Source organism: Vipera berus, assembly GCF_964194415.1.
Source record: "Vipera berus genome assembly, chromosome: Z".
NCBI lineage: Eukaryota > Metazoa > Chordata > Lepidosauria > Squamata > Viperidae > Vipera > Vipera berus.
In genome coordinates, this window is record NC_138205.1 from 64,956,447 (window position 1) to 64,974,751 (window position 18,305).

Below are 18,305 nucleotides of genomic sequence, written 5' to 3' on the forward strand. Positions count from 1 at the left end.
CCTGGTGCGCCAGTTGCGTCCCTATCTGGACCGAGATGCTCTACGTACAGTCACTCATGCGCTCGTGACCTCCCGGTTAGACTACTGCAATGCCCTCTACATGGGGCTGCCCTTGAGGACCACCCGAAGGCTTCAACTGGTGCAGAATTCAGCCGCGCGAGTTTTGATGGGAGCTTCCCGATACTCCCGTGTAACACCTCTTCTCCGTGAGCTGCATTGGCTTCCGGTTGCCCTCCGGGTGAGATTCAAGGTGCTGGTAATAACCTATAAAGCCCTAAATGGCTTGGGTCTGGACTATCTAAGGGAACACCTGCTGCTGGCATCATCTTCCCATCGTCCTGTGCGCCCCCACAGGGAGGGCCTTCTCAGGGTACCGCCGGTTAATAAATGCCGGCGGGTTATTCCCAGGGGAAGGGCGTTCTCTGTGGGTGCGCCTGCCCTATGGAACCAACTACCCATAGAACTTAGGACTGCCCCCGACCTTCGCTCATTTCGCCGGGACCTGAAAACCTGGCTCTTTGATCTGTTTGGTCCAGACTCTGGGGTTGTTAATTTAACTGGGTTTTAGATTTACTCTTGGGGCTTAAATTTAATTTAATTGTTTTAATTGTTTTTAATTTTTTGTATTCATGGTTTTAACTGCCCTGTAAACCGCCCTGAGTCCTACGGGAATAGGGCAGTATACAAATCCAATAAAATAAATAAATAAATAAAATTTCCTACATGAAGGACTCTTGGTCAGGCATGGGCTGCACCTCACTAAAACAGGGAAAAATATACTCGGAAAAAGACTGGCCTAACTTATCAGGAGGGCTTTAAACTAAAATCGAGGGGGAAGGGTGACCAATCTTTAGAATTTCTAGAACACAAAACCAGTCATAAATCCCAAGAAAACAAATCAAATAATGAAGTAGGGAGTGATGAAAAAAAGAAAAACTCAAACAACAATCAGGAGATGCAGGAAACATACCCAGAGACAGGCAGAAAGCTCTTAAATGCTTATATACAAATGCTCAAAGCTTGGGGAACAAACAGGGTGAAATAGAAGCAATAGTACACGAGGGAGGGTATGACCTAGTTGGCATTACAGAAACCTGGTGGGCTGAAACCCATGACTGGAATGTACTAATGGATGGATACAAATTGTTCAAAAAAAATTGATCTACAAAAAGAGGAGGGGGAGTTGCTTATGTAAGAAAACACTATATATCTACAGAAATGCATGTGATCAAAGATAAAATCCCTCCAGAATGTATATGGGTTAATATAAAAGGGGGAAAAGTGACATTGCCATAGGTGTATATTACAGGCCACCCAAGCAATCAGAAGAAATAGATGTGAAAGTGACCACATCATATTTGTAATAACTAAATGTAATAAATAAATAAATATTTAAATTCAATATAATGGAAACAAAGCAACAGAAAATAATCCAACCAGTGTCTTAAAACTTCAAAAGAGCTGATTTTAATAAACTCAGAACCTAGGAAAGATTCCATGGATGAAAATCCAAAAGGGAAAACTATTCAAGAAGCATGGGAAACTCTGAAAAATATGATCATAAAAGCTCAGTCCATAATGCCACTGAAAAAATGCAAAAAATTCAAGAAGAAACCAGCATGGCTGCATAAAGCTCTCTCTGACAAACTGAAAGACAAAAAGGACAAGTACAAAAACTGGAAAGAGGGACACATAACTAAGGCTGACTATCAGCAGACATCCGGAAAGTGCAAGGATGAAGTTAGAAAAGCAAAGGCTTGGAATGAACAAAGACTTTTGCAACAGAAATCAAGGACAACTTAAAAAGTTTATTTCAACATATTAATAACAAGAAAAAAGTCAAGGAAACTGAAGGTCTATTAAAGAGAGAAGATGGCAAGGAAGTAATAGGCAGTAGGGAAAAAGCAGAGCTGCTTAACTCATTCCTTGCATCAATCTTCACACAAAAAGAAATTACAGCCCAACGCTACAGACCAATCAGTCTAACATCAATACCTCAGAAGATCCTGGAAAAGATAATCAAAAAACAGATCTATCAATAACTAGAAGCAAACAAAGTTATAACTAGAAGCCAGCAAGGGTTTGTTAAAAACAGATCATGCCAAACCAATCTTATTTCATTCTTTGATAGTGACTAAATTAGTAGACCAGTGAAATGCTGTGGACATAGTATATTTAAATTTCAATAAGGCATTTGACAAAGTAAACCACAGCCTGCTGCTTAGTAAGCTAGAAAAGGTGGGATAGACAACATCATCGCCAGATGGATCTGTAGCTGGCTGAAAAACCATACTCAGCGAGTAGTCCTCAATGGTACTACACCCACATGGAGAGAAGAAAGCAGTGGGGTACCACAAGGCTCTGTCTTAGGCCCAGTACTCTTCAATATCTTCATAAATGACTTAGATGAGGGAAATCCATCAAATTTGCAGATGACACTAAGGTGGCAGGAATAGCCAACACCCCAGAAGACAAGCTCAGGATCCAAAATAAATTGACAAACTTGAACAATGGACCCTATCCAACAAAATAAATTTTAATGGGGAGAAAAGCAAAGTTTTACATTTAGGCAGGAAAATTCAAAGGTATAAATACAGATTAGGCAAGACCTGGCTCAAAAACAGTAAGAGAGAGACCTTGCTTGGAGTCCTAGTGGACAATCACTTGAATATGAGCCAGCAGTGTGCAGCAGCCACCAAAAAAGCTAATACAATCCTGGATTGTATAAACAGAGGCATAGAGTCAAGATCAGTACTGCTTTGTAAAACACTAGTAAGACCACATCTGGAATACTGCAACCAATTTTAGTCAGCATACCACAGAAAAGATGTTGAGACTTGGAAAAAGTTCAGAGAAGAGCAACTAAAATGATCAGAGGCCTGGAGACTAAAACATATGAAGAATGGCTGCAGGACTTGGGTTTGGCTAGTCTAAAGAAAAGAAGGAACAGGGGGTGACATGATAGCAGTATTCCAGTATTTGAGGGGCTGCCAGAAAGAAGAGGGCATCAAAGTATTCTCCAAAGGACCAGAGGGCAGGACAAGAATCAATGGTTGGAAACTGACTAGAGAAGCAACCTGGAATTAATGAGAAACTTCCTAACAGTGAGGACAATTAACCAGTGGAACAGCTTGCCTTCAGAAATCGTGGGCACTCCATCACTTGAGGTTTTAAAGAAGAGACTGGACAGTCACTTGTCTAAAATGGTATAGGGCAGTGATGGCGAACCTTTTAGAGACCAAGTGCCCAAACTGCAACCCAAAACCCACTTATGTATCCTTGGGTGCTGGGTGGGCGTGGCCCATTGGGTGGGTGTGGCCCATTGGGAAGGCGTGGCTGCAGTGGTAATGGCAGACTGGGTGGGACTAAAAAGTTCAATCAATCAATTCCAACTTTGCAAGATTTTTTTTTCTTGCGAGTTGACATTGATTGCTTGAACCTTTTTTTTGCACACAGCAGTGGAGGACTAAAGCAAAAAGGTTTTATAAAACCCAGCTGAAGGCCTAGGACTGGGGCAATGGCGCATGTGCCCAGAAGGCTCTGTGTGCCATCTGTGGCACACGTGCCATAGGTTTGCCACCCCGGCTATAGGGTCTCCTGCTTGAGTAGGGGGCTGGACTAGAAGACTTCCAAGGTCACTTCCAGCTCTATTCTATTCTAATATGTAAATCCACAGCAGTGAGTTAGCTGGTTTTAAGCCATTTTATCTAATCACTGGTTGATCAAAATTTTAGGGTTCAACAATGATGCATATTCATAACATCTAATATACCATGTTCACGCTTTCTAATTGCAGCATTGAGAGAGTATCAAGCTGCCATTCTCCACCAGAAGGAACTCTTAAATAAGAATATTTGAAATCATTTTTCAATTATATTTTATGTTTACAGGAAAATTTGACATATGACAGTTTTGCCTATTAGATTAGTTGCTACTGGGCCTGTGTTTTTCAGGACTGCCTCTTTCAATAAATATTCTGATGCAAAAAATCACTTGCAAAGAATTAGTGTCTAATATTTGTTTTAATGTATCTTCCATTGTTTTCATAGTTTTAGACTTTAGGCCTGCAGACTGGAACTGTGATTTTTTTTACTTTTTGTAGAGTCCCTAGAAAATATTAGTACTATATAAATAAATAATCAACCCCAAAATGCTGTTTAAAGTACCTGTACTACAAAGATGACAAAAATAGATGAGACTAAAATGATAATAAAGAAAATAGCAGGAATTGAAACTCCATGGCATGTAAATGAATACCAGTTGGGTTTTGAACTGAATGGAGCTTGCACTATAGCAGTGGCCAGTCAACTTTCTGTCTGGAAGTGGTTCATGCTATTCCACAACTAGGAAAAGGCTATTTCCCAGATGTTTGATCTTTTGTATGGAAATGGAGTGGGGGGTGGTTGCTTCATGAGTCTTTGGAGCTTCTTGGAATTTTAGGCACAGAAGGGAGGAGAGACAGGTGGATGAGCAGAATTGCAGAATCTCTGTGTTTGATTGTAAGGGGAAAAAATGTCAAGTGACCAAATTTTCATCACTTGACCCTGTGGGCACTGCAAGTGCTGTAACTTTTCAGCACAGGCCGCATGTTCCTTTGTTCTGCACTGTAATAATTTTGAAGAGTTGTGAATGAATTGTTATAAATTGAGGAGTGCATATAGTTCAAAGTTAACTCCATTAATTGCTGCCAAAACCTGGTCTACTACTTGCTACTACTTGTAAATTGTTATAGCTGTCCTATCACTGCCAATTGTATTTAACTTTGGGGCTTCCTTGCTGGCTATGTAATTTTATCAGAATACTGTAAACAATATGGTAACACATCACATATAACACTGTGTAACATCAAAAGATAAATCAAGGGTTAGAAGAACAGGTTGGACCCAAGCTGTAAAGGTTAAAAAAACATTGAATTTAATGTATCCAAGCTGGTCATGACTTATTCTTTGGTTTGATTTCAAATGAATTCATACACATCTAAGAAATTTAAGTTTATTTCTCCTAAAAACCTCATAAATCATAAATCAATTTGTGCTGTAAATCACTGGAATCTATCACCATAATGCTATTACATTGCTCCCAAATATTTGCCAACAGAACAGAGCCATATTTAGCTGTAAGTTCAAGTGAAATATATTCCTCAATTCATGAATAAATCAACCAAGCTAAGAGGTCAATATAATTCTAGTGTTCAGGAACCTGTAAAATTGGAAGCCAGTTCTAAGGAAGAATTCAGGGGGAAAGGTATACAGTAAAACACAACCAATATAAATGATAATCAATATCAGATTCAGAGAACCAATTTCTCCTCTACCAACTTACAATATTTAATCAGAATCAGCCAATCATTGTTTTTTGGTTTTTTTTTATTGAAAAGTTTTAACATACAATTTTTTCTTTAAAAAAAATCCCCCCTCCCCCTCCCTTCCCCCTACCTCTCCCCCCTCCCCCCTCCCCCCCCCGACTTCCCAGAGCTAAATACAAGGTATATATAAAAAAAAACAATAATAAACAACCATATACTAACAACCATAAACTCTAAAATCCATCACTCTCTAGCTTATATAGGATAAAACAAACCTTAGTAATATTAAATATATATAGAAAACAAAAATAGAAAAAGAAGAAAAGAAAGAAGACTTATTCAAATGCTACATGAAACTTCTTAACCCTATACTTGTTCTGGATAAACTCAATCCATTTTCTCCATTCCATAATATAGCGTTCTTGCGAGTGATCTTTCAAATAGGCCGAAATCTTCGCCATCTCAGCCAGGTCGGAAACCTTTAAAGTCCACTCTTCTATAGTCGGCAGTTCCTCTTTCTTCCAGTACTGACCTATCAAGAGTCTTGCTGCCGTAATTAAATTCAACATCAACTTAGTGTCCACAACTGTAGCATCTATAATTATTCCCAACAAAAAAAGTTGCGGACAAAACTTTATCCTCTGTTTAAAAATCTTCTGCATGTTCCACCAGACTTTTATCCAAAAGGCCTTAACCTTTTTACAAGTCCACCATATATGAAAATATGTTGCGTCTTCATCACCGCACCTCCAACATTTAGGCTGATAATTCGGATACATACTTGCAAGCTTTTTAGGATCTAAATGCCATCTATAAAACATTTTGTAAAAATTCTCTCCTAGATTTTGAGCTTGTGTAAATTTTACATTCCTCACCCAGATCTTTTCCCACGTGTCCATTGTGATAACTTCCTGGATAGTTTGGGCCCATTTTATCATACAATCCTTAACAAGTTCTGTTTCTGAATCAATCTCTATCAACGCAAGATATATCCGTTTAATATGTGCTGGTCCCTGATTTCTGATTTGCTTTATCAAATTTTCATCAGTCATTGTAAAACCATTTTTCTGGTCTTCTTTCCACCTGGCCCGTAACTGAGTATATTGAAACCAATTTTGAACAACCTTCTCTTCTCGCAAGAGGCTATATGATTTCAAACACCAAACATTTCTTTCCAAGCTTAGGATCTCCTTGTACGTAGTCACATCATGTTTGAAACCAGCATGTATATTTTCTATTGCGTGTTTTGGAATTGCCCACAGTGGTATCTTGCAATCTAACTTATGTCTATACTTCTTCCAAACTCTCAACAATGCCTGTCTTAAAATATGCACTCTAAACACATTGTCTACCTTCTTGTCATACAACAGATATGCATGCCAGCCAAACAACAAATCGTGGCCCTCAAGATTTAATAATCTCTCTTGTGTCAAATTAATCCAATCACTTATTCCTGCTAATGCAGCAGCTTCATAATATAGTTTAAGATTAGGCATTTTAAGACCACCTCTCTCACGAGTATCCTGCATAATCTTAAGTTTAACTCGTGGCCTTTTCCCTGCCCAAACAAATTTATTGATACCTCGCTGCCATTCCTCCAAATTAGAATCTTTCTTAAGAATCGGTATCATTTGAAATAAAAATAAAAATTTAGGCAGGACATTCATTTTCACTGCTGCAATCCGTCCCAACAAAGACAATTGCAATTTTTCCCAACTCTCCAATTCTTTTTGAATTTTCCCCCATAATTTTTCATAATTATTTTTATATAACTTTGTATTAGAGGGCGACAAAAGCACCCCCAAATATTTAACCCTTTTAACAATCTCAAATCCAGTTAATCCTTCTAAGAGAGCCTTTTGCGAAACTGTCATATTTTTGGCCAAAATTTTGGTTTTCTGTATATTAACTTTAAATCCAGAATCCTTCCCATATTGTGTTATTATCTCCATCAGGTCCACAACAGAGTTCTCTGGCTGGGTCACTGTAACAACCAGATCATCTGCAAATGCTCTCAATCTATAATCCTGATCTCTAATTTGTATCCCCTTAATTTTTTCCGAATTCCGTATTTTAACCAATAATATCTCTAATGTTAACACAAATAACAAGGGCGATAACGGACACCCTTGCCTTGTGCCCTTCTCAATATTACATGCTTCTGTCAAACTATTATTAACTATAATTCGGGCAGTTTGTTTTTGATATAATGCCCTAATCGGTTGTAAAAATTTTTCCCCAAAATCCATTTTATCTAAAACTTTCATCAAAAATTGCCAATTCAATTGATCAAAAGCTTTTTCAGCATCTAGAAAAATTAGCACCGCAGGGATCTGGTTGTTCCTTTCCAAAAACTCTAACACATCAACTATATGCCTCACATTATTTTTCATTTGTCTACCACTAATAAACCCCGTTTGGTCCCCATGAATCACCTGTTGCAGAACCCTCATCAGTCTATTAGCCAAAACCTTAGCAAATATCTTGTAATCTGTATTTAATAGCGATATCGGTCTATAATTTTTAACTTGAGTAACATCTTGGTCTTCCTTCGGAATCAAAGAAATAAAAGCTGTTCTCCAAGATGGTGGCACCTTTCCCCCCCTCTGGATTGTCTGGAACAGTTCCTTTAACGGTTTGATCATCTCTAATTGTAAATTTTTGTAGTAAGCCGCAGACAAACCATCCGTACCTGGTGCTTTATCCACCTTCAATTCCTTAATTGCTGTAAAAATTTCTTCTTCTGTAATTAATTGGTTAATCTCCTCTTTTTGTATTTGCGTAAGAACCGGGATGCTAGCATTCTCCAAATATATATCAATGTCTTTTTCATTAATCTTCTCCTTAGCATATAATTTAGAATAAAAATCCACAAAAGCATCCTTGATAAGATCCTGTTGAAACACAACCCTTCCTTTATACTCAATTTTGTCTATATTAGAAGCCCTTTGTTTTTTCCTGTCTATAAGCTAACCATCTACCTGGTTTATTAGTGTTGCAAAAAGTATTATGCCTGGCAAACCGCAAATTGGTTGCCACTTGGTCAGCCATTAATTTATCAAATTGTCCTCTTAACAGTTTAATAGCCTCCTTAGTCTTCACATCCTCTGAATTCAAAATCAAAGCCTTTTCTTTTTCCTTTATTTCATTCTCCAGTTCTTTCCTCCTGGCTTCCACAGCACGTCTATGTTTATTATTCATATATATCAACACCCCTCTCATATAGGCCTTGCTAGCATCCCAAACCATGTCCATAGAGGTGCCCTTATTCATATTAATTTCAAAAAAATCCTTCATCCGCTGTTTGCATTCTTCCACATTTCTCTGATTTCTAAACAAATTCTCGTTTACGCGCCATGAGCGCCTGTCTCTATTCTCCTTATCAATCTCTAGCCAAACTGGACTATGATCAGAGATAGTTCTTGCACAAATCTTCACCTTTTTGATCCTTAAAAAAAATCATCAGTCAACAAAATAAAATCAATCCTGGAAAAAGATTGATGTCTGTCAGAATAAAAAGTATAATCCTTTTCCTGCAAATGTCTCTCGCGCCAGATATCTCGCAGTTCCAAGTCATCCTTCATTTCAAAAAAAGATTTAGGCAGTCTAGCATGACTTGGGACGCGCTTAAAAGCTCCAGCCTTGTCCATCTGTACATCCAAAACACCATTCCAATCCCCCATAAAAATAAAAGATTTATAATCCAACTGGGTAAGCTTTGTATGAAGTAAGCTAAAAAAGTCAGCTTGTTGTTGATTAGGAGCATATAATCCAACTAAAAGCGTCTTTTTACCTTCTAGCAGCAGCTCTATCATAACGTGTCTTCCATGCTTATCTGCTTCAATCAAGTCTGCTGTTAAAGCACTTTTAACATAAACAACCACTCCATTTTTCTTATTCATTGCAGAAGCAACAAATTGCGTGCCCAACCTTGAGTTCGATAAATACTTTTGATCCGCAACCCTAATATGCGTTTCTTGCAAACATATAACATCTATCTTAAATTGTTTTAAATATTGAAAAACTTTCTTCCTCTTCTGTGGTGAATTTAGTCCATTAACGTTCCAAGTTAAAAATTTAGTTGCCATGCAGATCATCCCAAAGCTCTTGGAGCACTGCTTTGATAGGGCTATCTTTTTTAGGCCGTGCTCCTCCCACTGCTTGGCTGTAAGTGCGTTGTGGAAGTACCATAGACTTCTGCTGATCTTGTTCTTTTATTTTTTTTGAAGCCCCCTCCTCGGGAGAAGAGGAGGGGGTGAGGCCCCAGGTAGGGGTCGAGTTCTCAGGGGCCGCCTGAGCTTGGAGCTTGGGCGGCTGAAGGATCGAACTCCCCCGTAGCCTGGGTCGCTCCCAGCTGGTCAGCGTCTCTGCTCCGGATTTCTTGGAGCAGAGCCAGGCGTCTGCGACCACCCCTGCCTGAAGGAAGGACTATGGAATAAAAAGAGCAGGCAGAGCGGTACAAGAGGAAAAGGTGAAGAGGATTATTTTATTTTACTCTCGAGCTTGATGGACTTTTTAAACTTAAAGTGAAAGTGCGTCACAATTGAAAGTAAAAGATGGCGGCTAAACCTCCCCCTAAAACTCTTCGGAGTGGTGGAACTTCTCCGGTGCAACAATCATCATTGCAGGCGTTGCATCCTCCTGATGTATTGACATCGAAGGATTTACAAGATGCTCTTGAAAAACATACCCAGGTAATTTTGGAATCAATGGGTGATAAATTTGCACAGATGGAGGAGAAATTGGAGGAGAGAATGGAAGAGAGGATGGAACAGAAGTTCAGTGTGATGAAGGTAGACATTTTGTCCTCAGTGCATAAAGTGGCTGAATGTGTGGAAGATTTGGATGAAAAAGTGGAAGATTTGACTCAAAAGAATGCCACATTAGAAGCAAAAGTATTGGAGAATGAAGATTTAAGAGACAAAATGGATAGAGAATTGAGTCTTGCTCAATATTATCAGATGCAGTTTGCTGTTAGAATTAGAGGCTTAAAAGAGAATATTAAGGAAGATCTAAAGCAGCTGGTTTCTGAGGCTCTCGAAGTGGTATTGAATCAGCCAGCATCTGAAATAAAAGCAGGCATGGATAAAGTGTTCCGTGTGAATTCATGGATTGCTAGACAGAGAAAGTTGCCTAGAGATGTGGTGGTTTATTTTGCAAAAAGGGAAATTAGAGATGAAGTTATACAAGCTGCCTATGATGCTAAAGTTGTGATTGCTGATCAAGAAGTCTTGGTTCTAAAAGAAATTCCTCCAAAGATTTTAAGGAGAAGGAAGGACTTTACATTTCTTGTGCAAGAGCTCAAGCAACGAGATATAAGGTTCAGATGGGAGATTCCAGTTGGGTTGATGGTGATGCATGAAGGTAAAAGGTACCGTCTGGTTACTGTGATGCAAGCGCGTGATTTTTACAATAAAGTTTTAAAAGCAACCCCATTAACACTTCTGGAAGCTGCAAAGGGATCGGGAGAAGGAGAACATCAAGAGGCTGAAGATGGACAGACAGAGGAGAACGGTGCTGGAGGAGATCAAGCTACAACTTCTTTGGATGATCCTAGAGAGCAGAGGGTGACGCATGCTGCTTTAAAACGATCAAAAAAAAAAAAAGAATCAGCCAATCATTGTTGTGCCAGTAACAAGTACTAACTTTATATTTCTTTAGTGAAGATCTGATGCAGAAAATTTGCCACTGAAGATTTGAGCAATAATAAAAGTGAGATGCTCAAGCATATAGAGACAATAGGCAGAAACTAAATACTTTATATTTCTCCCTTAAGTATTCACTCTCCTTTGGAATTACTGATCAGCTATATCAGAGCACAAGGATATACTGCCAACTTCTAAAAACAGCCTCATCTTTTCTCTGAATTTGCTAACTTTCTGTGCAGCTACAACAAATCCTAGGAAAAGATAAGTTTGATTTCAGAAGCTGCTCACAAAAGCTGCTTATATGACTCTGCATATTCCAAATATTCTTTTTCCTTCAAATGTAAAGCACTGCAGAATCTGGTATTTTATTGCTAGTTTATTACAATTAATAATAAATAACCAGCACTTTTGGTATCCACAAAAGATTTCTAAAATAAATAAAATTATAAACGTCCTAACAAAACATTGCAAACACATATATAGCTTTGTTTTTTTAAATAAGGCTTAATGCCAGATTAATGGAAGATGGCCAATGTGACATCAATTTTAAAAAAGGACAAGAAATAATGGGAATATTAATAGCAACAAAATTTCTAAAAATTGAGGTATTAACAGGCATATGAGTAAAAGTGGCACTGAGCAACTTTTGAGTGGCATTTGCTACAACTACTCAGTGGCATACAAATAAGTGGCATGGAATAGGATTGGCGCAGTGATTAGAATACAGTATTGAAGGCTAACTTTTCCTACTGCCAAGAGTTTGACCTTGACCAGCTCAAGGTTGACTCAGCCTACCATCTTTCTGAGGTCGTTGAGGCAATATGCTGATTTTATAAATGGTTTAGAGAGTGCTGTAAAGCACTATGAAGCAGCATATAAGTCTAAGTGCTAACTTGGATTTTCAAATGGCCTTTGATAAAATTCTCATCAAAAGATTCTACAGTAAACTTACCAGTTATAGAATAAGATGACTTGTCTTTTTACAGATTGTTAACTGATTAAAAATGTAAGATCACAAAACAATGGACAATCTCAATACATAAGAGTAAATAGTATTGTTCCTTAAGTTTGTGCCCTGAAATCAATGAGGCAATGAGTCAGCTAAATTTGTAAATTTTGCCAAACTACTCAAGGTGATAAAAGAGAAAACTAATGTTGACTACTTCACTAGAATTTCTGAAATGTGGGAATATTCAATCTATTAGAAAATAGGGCAAAAAAAAAATCGCTAACTTCATGTATGCAATGATCTGAACTCTTTATTTAAAAAAAGCAAAAAAGAGTTCTAGCAGTTAGAGTGGACAAATAAATGAAGATACTAACTCATTGTCTAGCAATTGTGAAAACAACAAATTCCAATCTTGGTTTTATTAGTAATGAAACCAAAAATAAAACTTCCAATACTGTATTGTCTTTATTCAAATCTATGGTAAATCTTCATCTGAAATACTGTGCACAGACATCACAGAGCAAGAAAAGTGCAGAAGCAGGCAACTAAAATGATTAGGTTGAAATATTTTATTTTTTAAAAAGTCTTGAAGATGAAGATGGACATGACTGGGGTGTATAAAATCATGCCTGGAAAGGAGAAAGTGGTTGAGAAGTGTTTTAATAGTGATCTTTTAATGAAGCTGAAAATTCCAGAACATTTTAACAAAGACCACAAAATTTAGAAAAGCCACTCACAGAAAGCATAATTAATCCACAAATATGGCAATCAGTAATTCTGATGATTTTAAAGGAAGTTTGGATACATTTATGGAGGACAAGAAATAATAGTCCTGAAGGCTCAAACTATTTCTGGGTTTACTATTTGCAGGGAAACAATGTCAAGAAAAGGGCATTTCTCCATCTCATTTCCTGTAAATATCCTAAGAAAGTACAAGCATTCCTTGGGATACAGAAACAACCAAACAAATACAAAAGTTTTAGTAGCATATATTTTAATTGGTCTTATAATGAGTACCTTCATGTTAAAAATAAATATTACAGACACATCCCTCGGAAAACTATTTTACTAAAATAAAGTTTCACTTATAGTGAACTTCAAAGAGTAAGTTTTTACATGTACTAACAATATTCCTTTTCACAAATAGATGGCTCTACTTTTGCTAATTAAGGCTTCATATAATACTCAAGTTTACAATTAATTTGTTTGTTGTAAATATTGTCACAAATGTGCTCCAAAATAGCAAATTCTTTATCACAAAGGTTCACTTACTACGGATTCAAGGCATCCCCCATCCTAGGGTTGACAGCAACTTTGTGGGGAGTGGGAATTAAAAAAAAATACCTTAATTAAGCTTGGACACCAACGTTTGAACAATGAGAAAACTCATTGTAGGATTCAGCTCCTGCTTTCAACATACAGATCACCCAAGTGCAACAATCCTTTTCATATAATCATGAAAATTTAACTATTAAAAAAGTTGCTTATTTGATGCCCAACCTTATCTTCAGTAAAATTATTTATTTTATTCATGGATTAAAAATCTGTACATATCATAGTAGCACAAAGTTTGACAATCACTGGTTTACCATAGATGCACTTTTAGATTTTTCCAAAGTATACTAATACACTTAAAGCAAAATTAATACAGAAATCTAAGACAGCAGAATAGTCTTACCATAATAAATTATATCAGTCTAAATACGTCTAATTGTAACTATTTCACTGGGCACCAAGTCATTCTAGTTTTTAGAAGTGAAAACAAGCTTTTAAATGATCTGGGTGGGGTTTCTCCATCTGTGCAGCCCCTTTCATGGACAGATCATCATCTCCAGCGGCTAGGCCTCTGTCATACCACCTCCCGCCGCTGGGAGGCGGAACCGACCAGGTGGTTCCGCCCCAGGCGCCTGATGGACCCGGAAAGGTTTCAGACGGCGCTTGGTTTGATTCCTGCCTCCCTCTCCCACAGCCCGGTCGAGACCTTGGTTGATACCTGGCAACGGGCTGCTTCTGAGGCTCTTGATCGCGTTGTTCCTTTGCAGCCTCTGACCCGGCGCAGGTCCCGGTTGGCCCCATGGTTCTCCATGGACCTACAGGAGATGAAGCGCCAGAGGAGGGGCCTAGAGAGCGTTTGGAGATCCAGTTGGTCCGAATCTGACTGAGCACAGTTAAGATCTTTCACTAGATCTTATCTTGTGGAAATGGAGGCGGCGAAGCGTACTTACTTTGCCGCCCTCATTTCGTCCGCAGATAATCACCCGGCTGCCCTGTTTAGGGTGACCCGCTCCCTTTTAAATCAAGGGACAGGGGAAGATCCCTTGCGGGGACGGGCCGAGTTTAGTCAGCATCTGCTGGACAAGATCACTCAGATTCGGACCGGTCTGGACTCCGATTGGGCAGTATCTGACGAGGGGGAAGCGACACGTCTGGCCAATACTTTCTGGGAGGAGTTTGACCCTGTGACTCCGGATGAAGTGGACAGGATCATGGGTAGATTAAATGCCGCCACGTGTTTATTGGACCCGTGTCCCTCCTGGCTGGTTTATGCGGCTTGGGAGGTTACACGAGGCTGGCTCCAGGCAGTGATCAATGCTTCTTTGAGTGAGGGGTGCTTCCCTGCTGCCTTGAAGGAGGTGGTGGTGAGGCCCCTCCTCAAGAAACCTGCTTTGGACCCAGCTATTTTAAATAATTTTCGTCCTGTCTCCAACCTTCACTTTATTGCGAAGGTTGTTGAGAGCGTGGTGGCACGGCAGCTCCTGTTGGTCCTGGAGGAAACTGAGTATCTGGATCTGTACCAATCGGGTTTCAGGCCCGGGTACAGCACGGAGACGGCATTGGTTACGCTGGTGGATGATCTCTGGCGGGCTCGGGATAGGGGTTATTCCTCTATCCTGGTCCTATTAGATCTCTCAGCGGCTTTTGATACCATCGACCATGGTATCTTGCTGCGACGTCTCCGGGGGTTGGGAGTGGGGGGCGCTGTTTTATGGTGGTTCTCCTACCTCTCAGGCCGTTCGCAGATGGTGTTGGCAGGAGGTCAGAGGTCAACCCCGAAGCCCCTTGATTGTGGGGTGCCTCAGGGGTCGGTCCTGTCTCCCCTCCTGTTCAACATCTACATGAAGTCACTGGGTGAGATCATACGTGGTTTCAGAGTGAGGTATCATTAATATGCTGATGATACCCAGCTTTTCATCTCCACTCCGAACCAACCCAGTGATGCCCTCAACATGATGTCCCGTTGCCTGGAAGCAGTACGAATCTGGATGGGGAAGAACAGGCTCCAACTCAACCCAGCCAAGACCGAGTGGCTCTACGTGTCGGCATCTCATGTTGTCCAAGATTTATCATCTTTGGATATGGGGGGAGAGGTGTTGCCTCCCGTTGATAGGGCGCGCAACTTAGGCATCCTCCTGGATGCACGACTCAATTTAGAAGATCATATAGGAGTCGTGGCCAGGAGGGCATTTGTCCAGGTTTGCCTGGTGCACCAGTTGCGCCCCTATTTGGACCGAGATGCCTTACGTATGGTCACTCATGCACTCGTTACCTCCCGTATAGATTACTGCAACGCTCTCTACATGGGGCTGCCCTTGAAGACCACCCGGAGGCTTCAGCTGGTGCAGAATGCGGCTGCGCGGGTTGTGGTGGGAGCATCCTGATACTCCCATATTACACCACTCCTGTGTGGGCTGCATTGGTTGCTGGTTGCCCTCCGGGTGAGGTTCAAGGTGCTGATTCTTACCTATAAAGCCCTACATGGCTTAGGCCCGGGATATTTACAGGACCGTCTGCTGCCAGGAACGACTTCCCATCGCCCTGTGCGCTCACACAGGGAGGGTCTCCTCAGGGTGCCGTCGGCCAGACAATGTCGGCTGGCGACCCCCAGGGGGAGGGCCTTCTCTGTCAGGGCGCCTGCCCTTTGGAATCAGCTCCCCCGAGAACTTCGGACGGCCCCAGATCTCCGGTCCTTTCGTCACGACCTAAAGACATACCTTTTCCAACTGGCCGACCTGGACTGACGACGGGATTTTTAATTTTGTTTAAATTTTTATTGGTTTTTAGTGGGGCTTTGTAAAATTTAATCTCTTTTAATATTTGTATTGTTTTTATTGTTGTTTTATTGTTGTTAGCCGCCCTAACTCCTTCAGGAGATAGGGCGGCATACAAGTCCCATAATTAAATTAAATTAAATTAAATTAAATTAAATTAAATTAAATTAAATTAAATTAAATTAAATTAAATTAAATTATTAAATTAAATTAAATTACATTACATTAAAATAATGCCTTTTACTACTTCTCCAGTTAAAAATTACCGATATATTAACATATTTTAAATTTACATATATTAGAATTGTCCTATTTTTGCAACTTAAACGCGAGACAATAGAATTAGCTCAAGAGCAGCAACTGATCATGAATAAATGAGGATCTGAATCTTGGTTTCCTCAGTTCCCTTATCTAAGAACCGATCAACAAACTACAATGGCTTATTTTATTTCTATACCTACAAATCACAAATAGCCAAATAGAAACATTCTATGATGGATATATTTTGTGAGAAAATTGTTTCTCAATCCACACTTAAATTCCAAGAGCTGGAGGAAATAACTATAGGTTTCACATAACATAAAAATCACTAAAAGGACATTTATAATAATTAATTTACTGTGCCAAGTTTCTATGCTAACTAGACAAATAGAGTACCAACAATAATTTCCATATGATGAAATTCAACTGCACTTCAAAACATAGGCTTAAAAAAAAACTTTTGTTGGTTAGAAATTTAATTAATTCAAAGCTTTTCTCTAAAGTAAAATGCTATTTCATTAGTGAAACAACTCAAGAAATAAGGAAAAAAATCCATGCTGACCAAGAGTGAAACAGAAAAGAAGACAATATGTATGTCAATAGTTAAAAAGTTAAGCAGGTACAATGAAGGGATGAATAGCTTGTTAAAGGTGATTCATTACTGGAATAAGAATTTGGTGCAGAGCTAAAGCACCTGCCTACTTTCCAGACACGAATTTACATTCTTGGGTCCTCCACTATTTAATCCTGAATGGCTGAAAAAAACTAAAGTAGTGAATATTTTACCAGTGCAAATCGTTATAAATTCAACTGGCGGTAAACTTCAGGTTTTTGCCCATTTGAACAACGTTGATACCCACATCAATCTCTTTCCTGACAAACACGAAAGAGGTAAGACCCCAGCCTCAAGGAAAGGGCCACAGTATGAGATTTGCGGGAGGGGCAGGGGGCTGTTAGGTGCATATTCGAAGGCGAAACACAGCAGGCCAACGGCAACTGAAAAGCTGGGAAAGCAAAACGGGTGAGCCATAACCAACAAGGAGCACAGCGAGTTGGAAGTGAAGAAACGTTGCACAAAGAAGGAACGCGGCATTCGGTAGTCGGCGCGTAAAAAAGGTTGAGATTAGGGCCCAGAGGAAGAAAAGTAAGAGACCACGCTGCTGAGTGCCTCTTTGTTTTGTAATTCACTAGAAAAGCGGGCCGAAGGTGATGCGGTGTTAATTGCTGTCTGCCGGCAAAGACGCCGCCGCCAACCACATTGCGTCGCCGGCCTTCGTGAGAGGCCTACAATGGAAAAGGAGAAGCGGCCGCGGCGCGGAAAGCCAGGCGTTCTCAGGTCCCCCTCCCTCTTCCCCCTCCGCCGATTCAGAGTACCCGAAACAACACCCCGCCACTCTGCCGACAGCACGCTCAACCTCACTTGACCCGGTTCAGCCTCGCTGCGCCACAACCTGGGACCGGGCCTGCTATGTCCGTCTTACTTTTATGACGCCTCGTAACCTACGGCTCTCCAACGGTCTTCGCTCCCTACCTTCCCACACAGAGAAGAAGAATCCCGCCCCTCCTCACCCCACACATCGCTCGTCCTGCAGTCAGACAATCATCCAGACAGGCCCCGGCACCCTCGTCCATCCACACTCACGAGCCCGCCTCTTCCGGATCCGCCACCGTAGAACCAGCGTCATCCGCCTTGTTGGCTCGGCTTTATTTCTTAAACGCAGCGCGAGCGTGGCCCCTCCTCAGATACTGTCTATGCGCCTCTACCCACGTCCAGCCAATTGTTAATTGTTCCGGATTACTTTCTTTGCCATAAGTGAATGGCGAATAAGGAACGAGTTAATTTGTTCCTTAATTGGACAGATTCCCTTTTCCAGATGAACCGCGAGAGATGTGCGCAGCTATTAAATCTTGTTGCTCAAACTTGTTTTGTCCATTTATCTCTTTGCTCCCATCAATAATTAAACCAGTTTAAACCGGAATAAAGCACCCAATTTCTAACAAGCAATAAGGCCCATCATCTAATTAGAGGTCTCTTGAAGCTGTGACAAGCCAAATAACCCCGTTTACATCGATTGGAGCATAGCCTGTCCAAA

The 18,305-nt window shown here is 40.2% G+C and overlaps 1 protein-coding gene across 9 annotated transcripts in view; it reads right to left on the bottom strand.

Annotated features, from left to right (window-relative positions):
- The window catches only part of CUL1 (cullin 1), a 118,109-nt gene extending 100,238 nt beyond the window's left edge, over positions 1-17,871 (bottom strand). For 2 of the 9 annotated variants that reach the window (XM_081345028.1, XM_081345027.1), the window contains exon 1: positions 17,782-17,870. Coding sequence is in view for 1 of the 9 variants with exons in the window: in XM_081345026.1 (XP_081201152.1) it covers positions 17,782-17,844 (63 nt within the window). In the remaining 8 variants the exon portion in view is untranslated. Of the gene's footprint in view, positions 1-17,781 lie in introns of all 9 variants that reach the window. The other 7 variants (XM_081345031.1, XM_081345032.1, XM_081345026.1 and 4 more) reach the window with 7 other exon arrangements.
- Between the last annotated feature and the right edge of the window lie 434 nt (positions 17,872-18,305).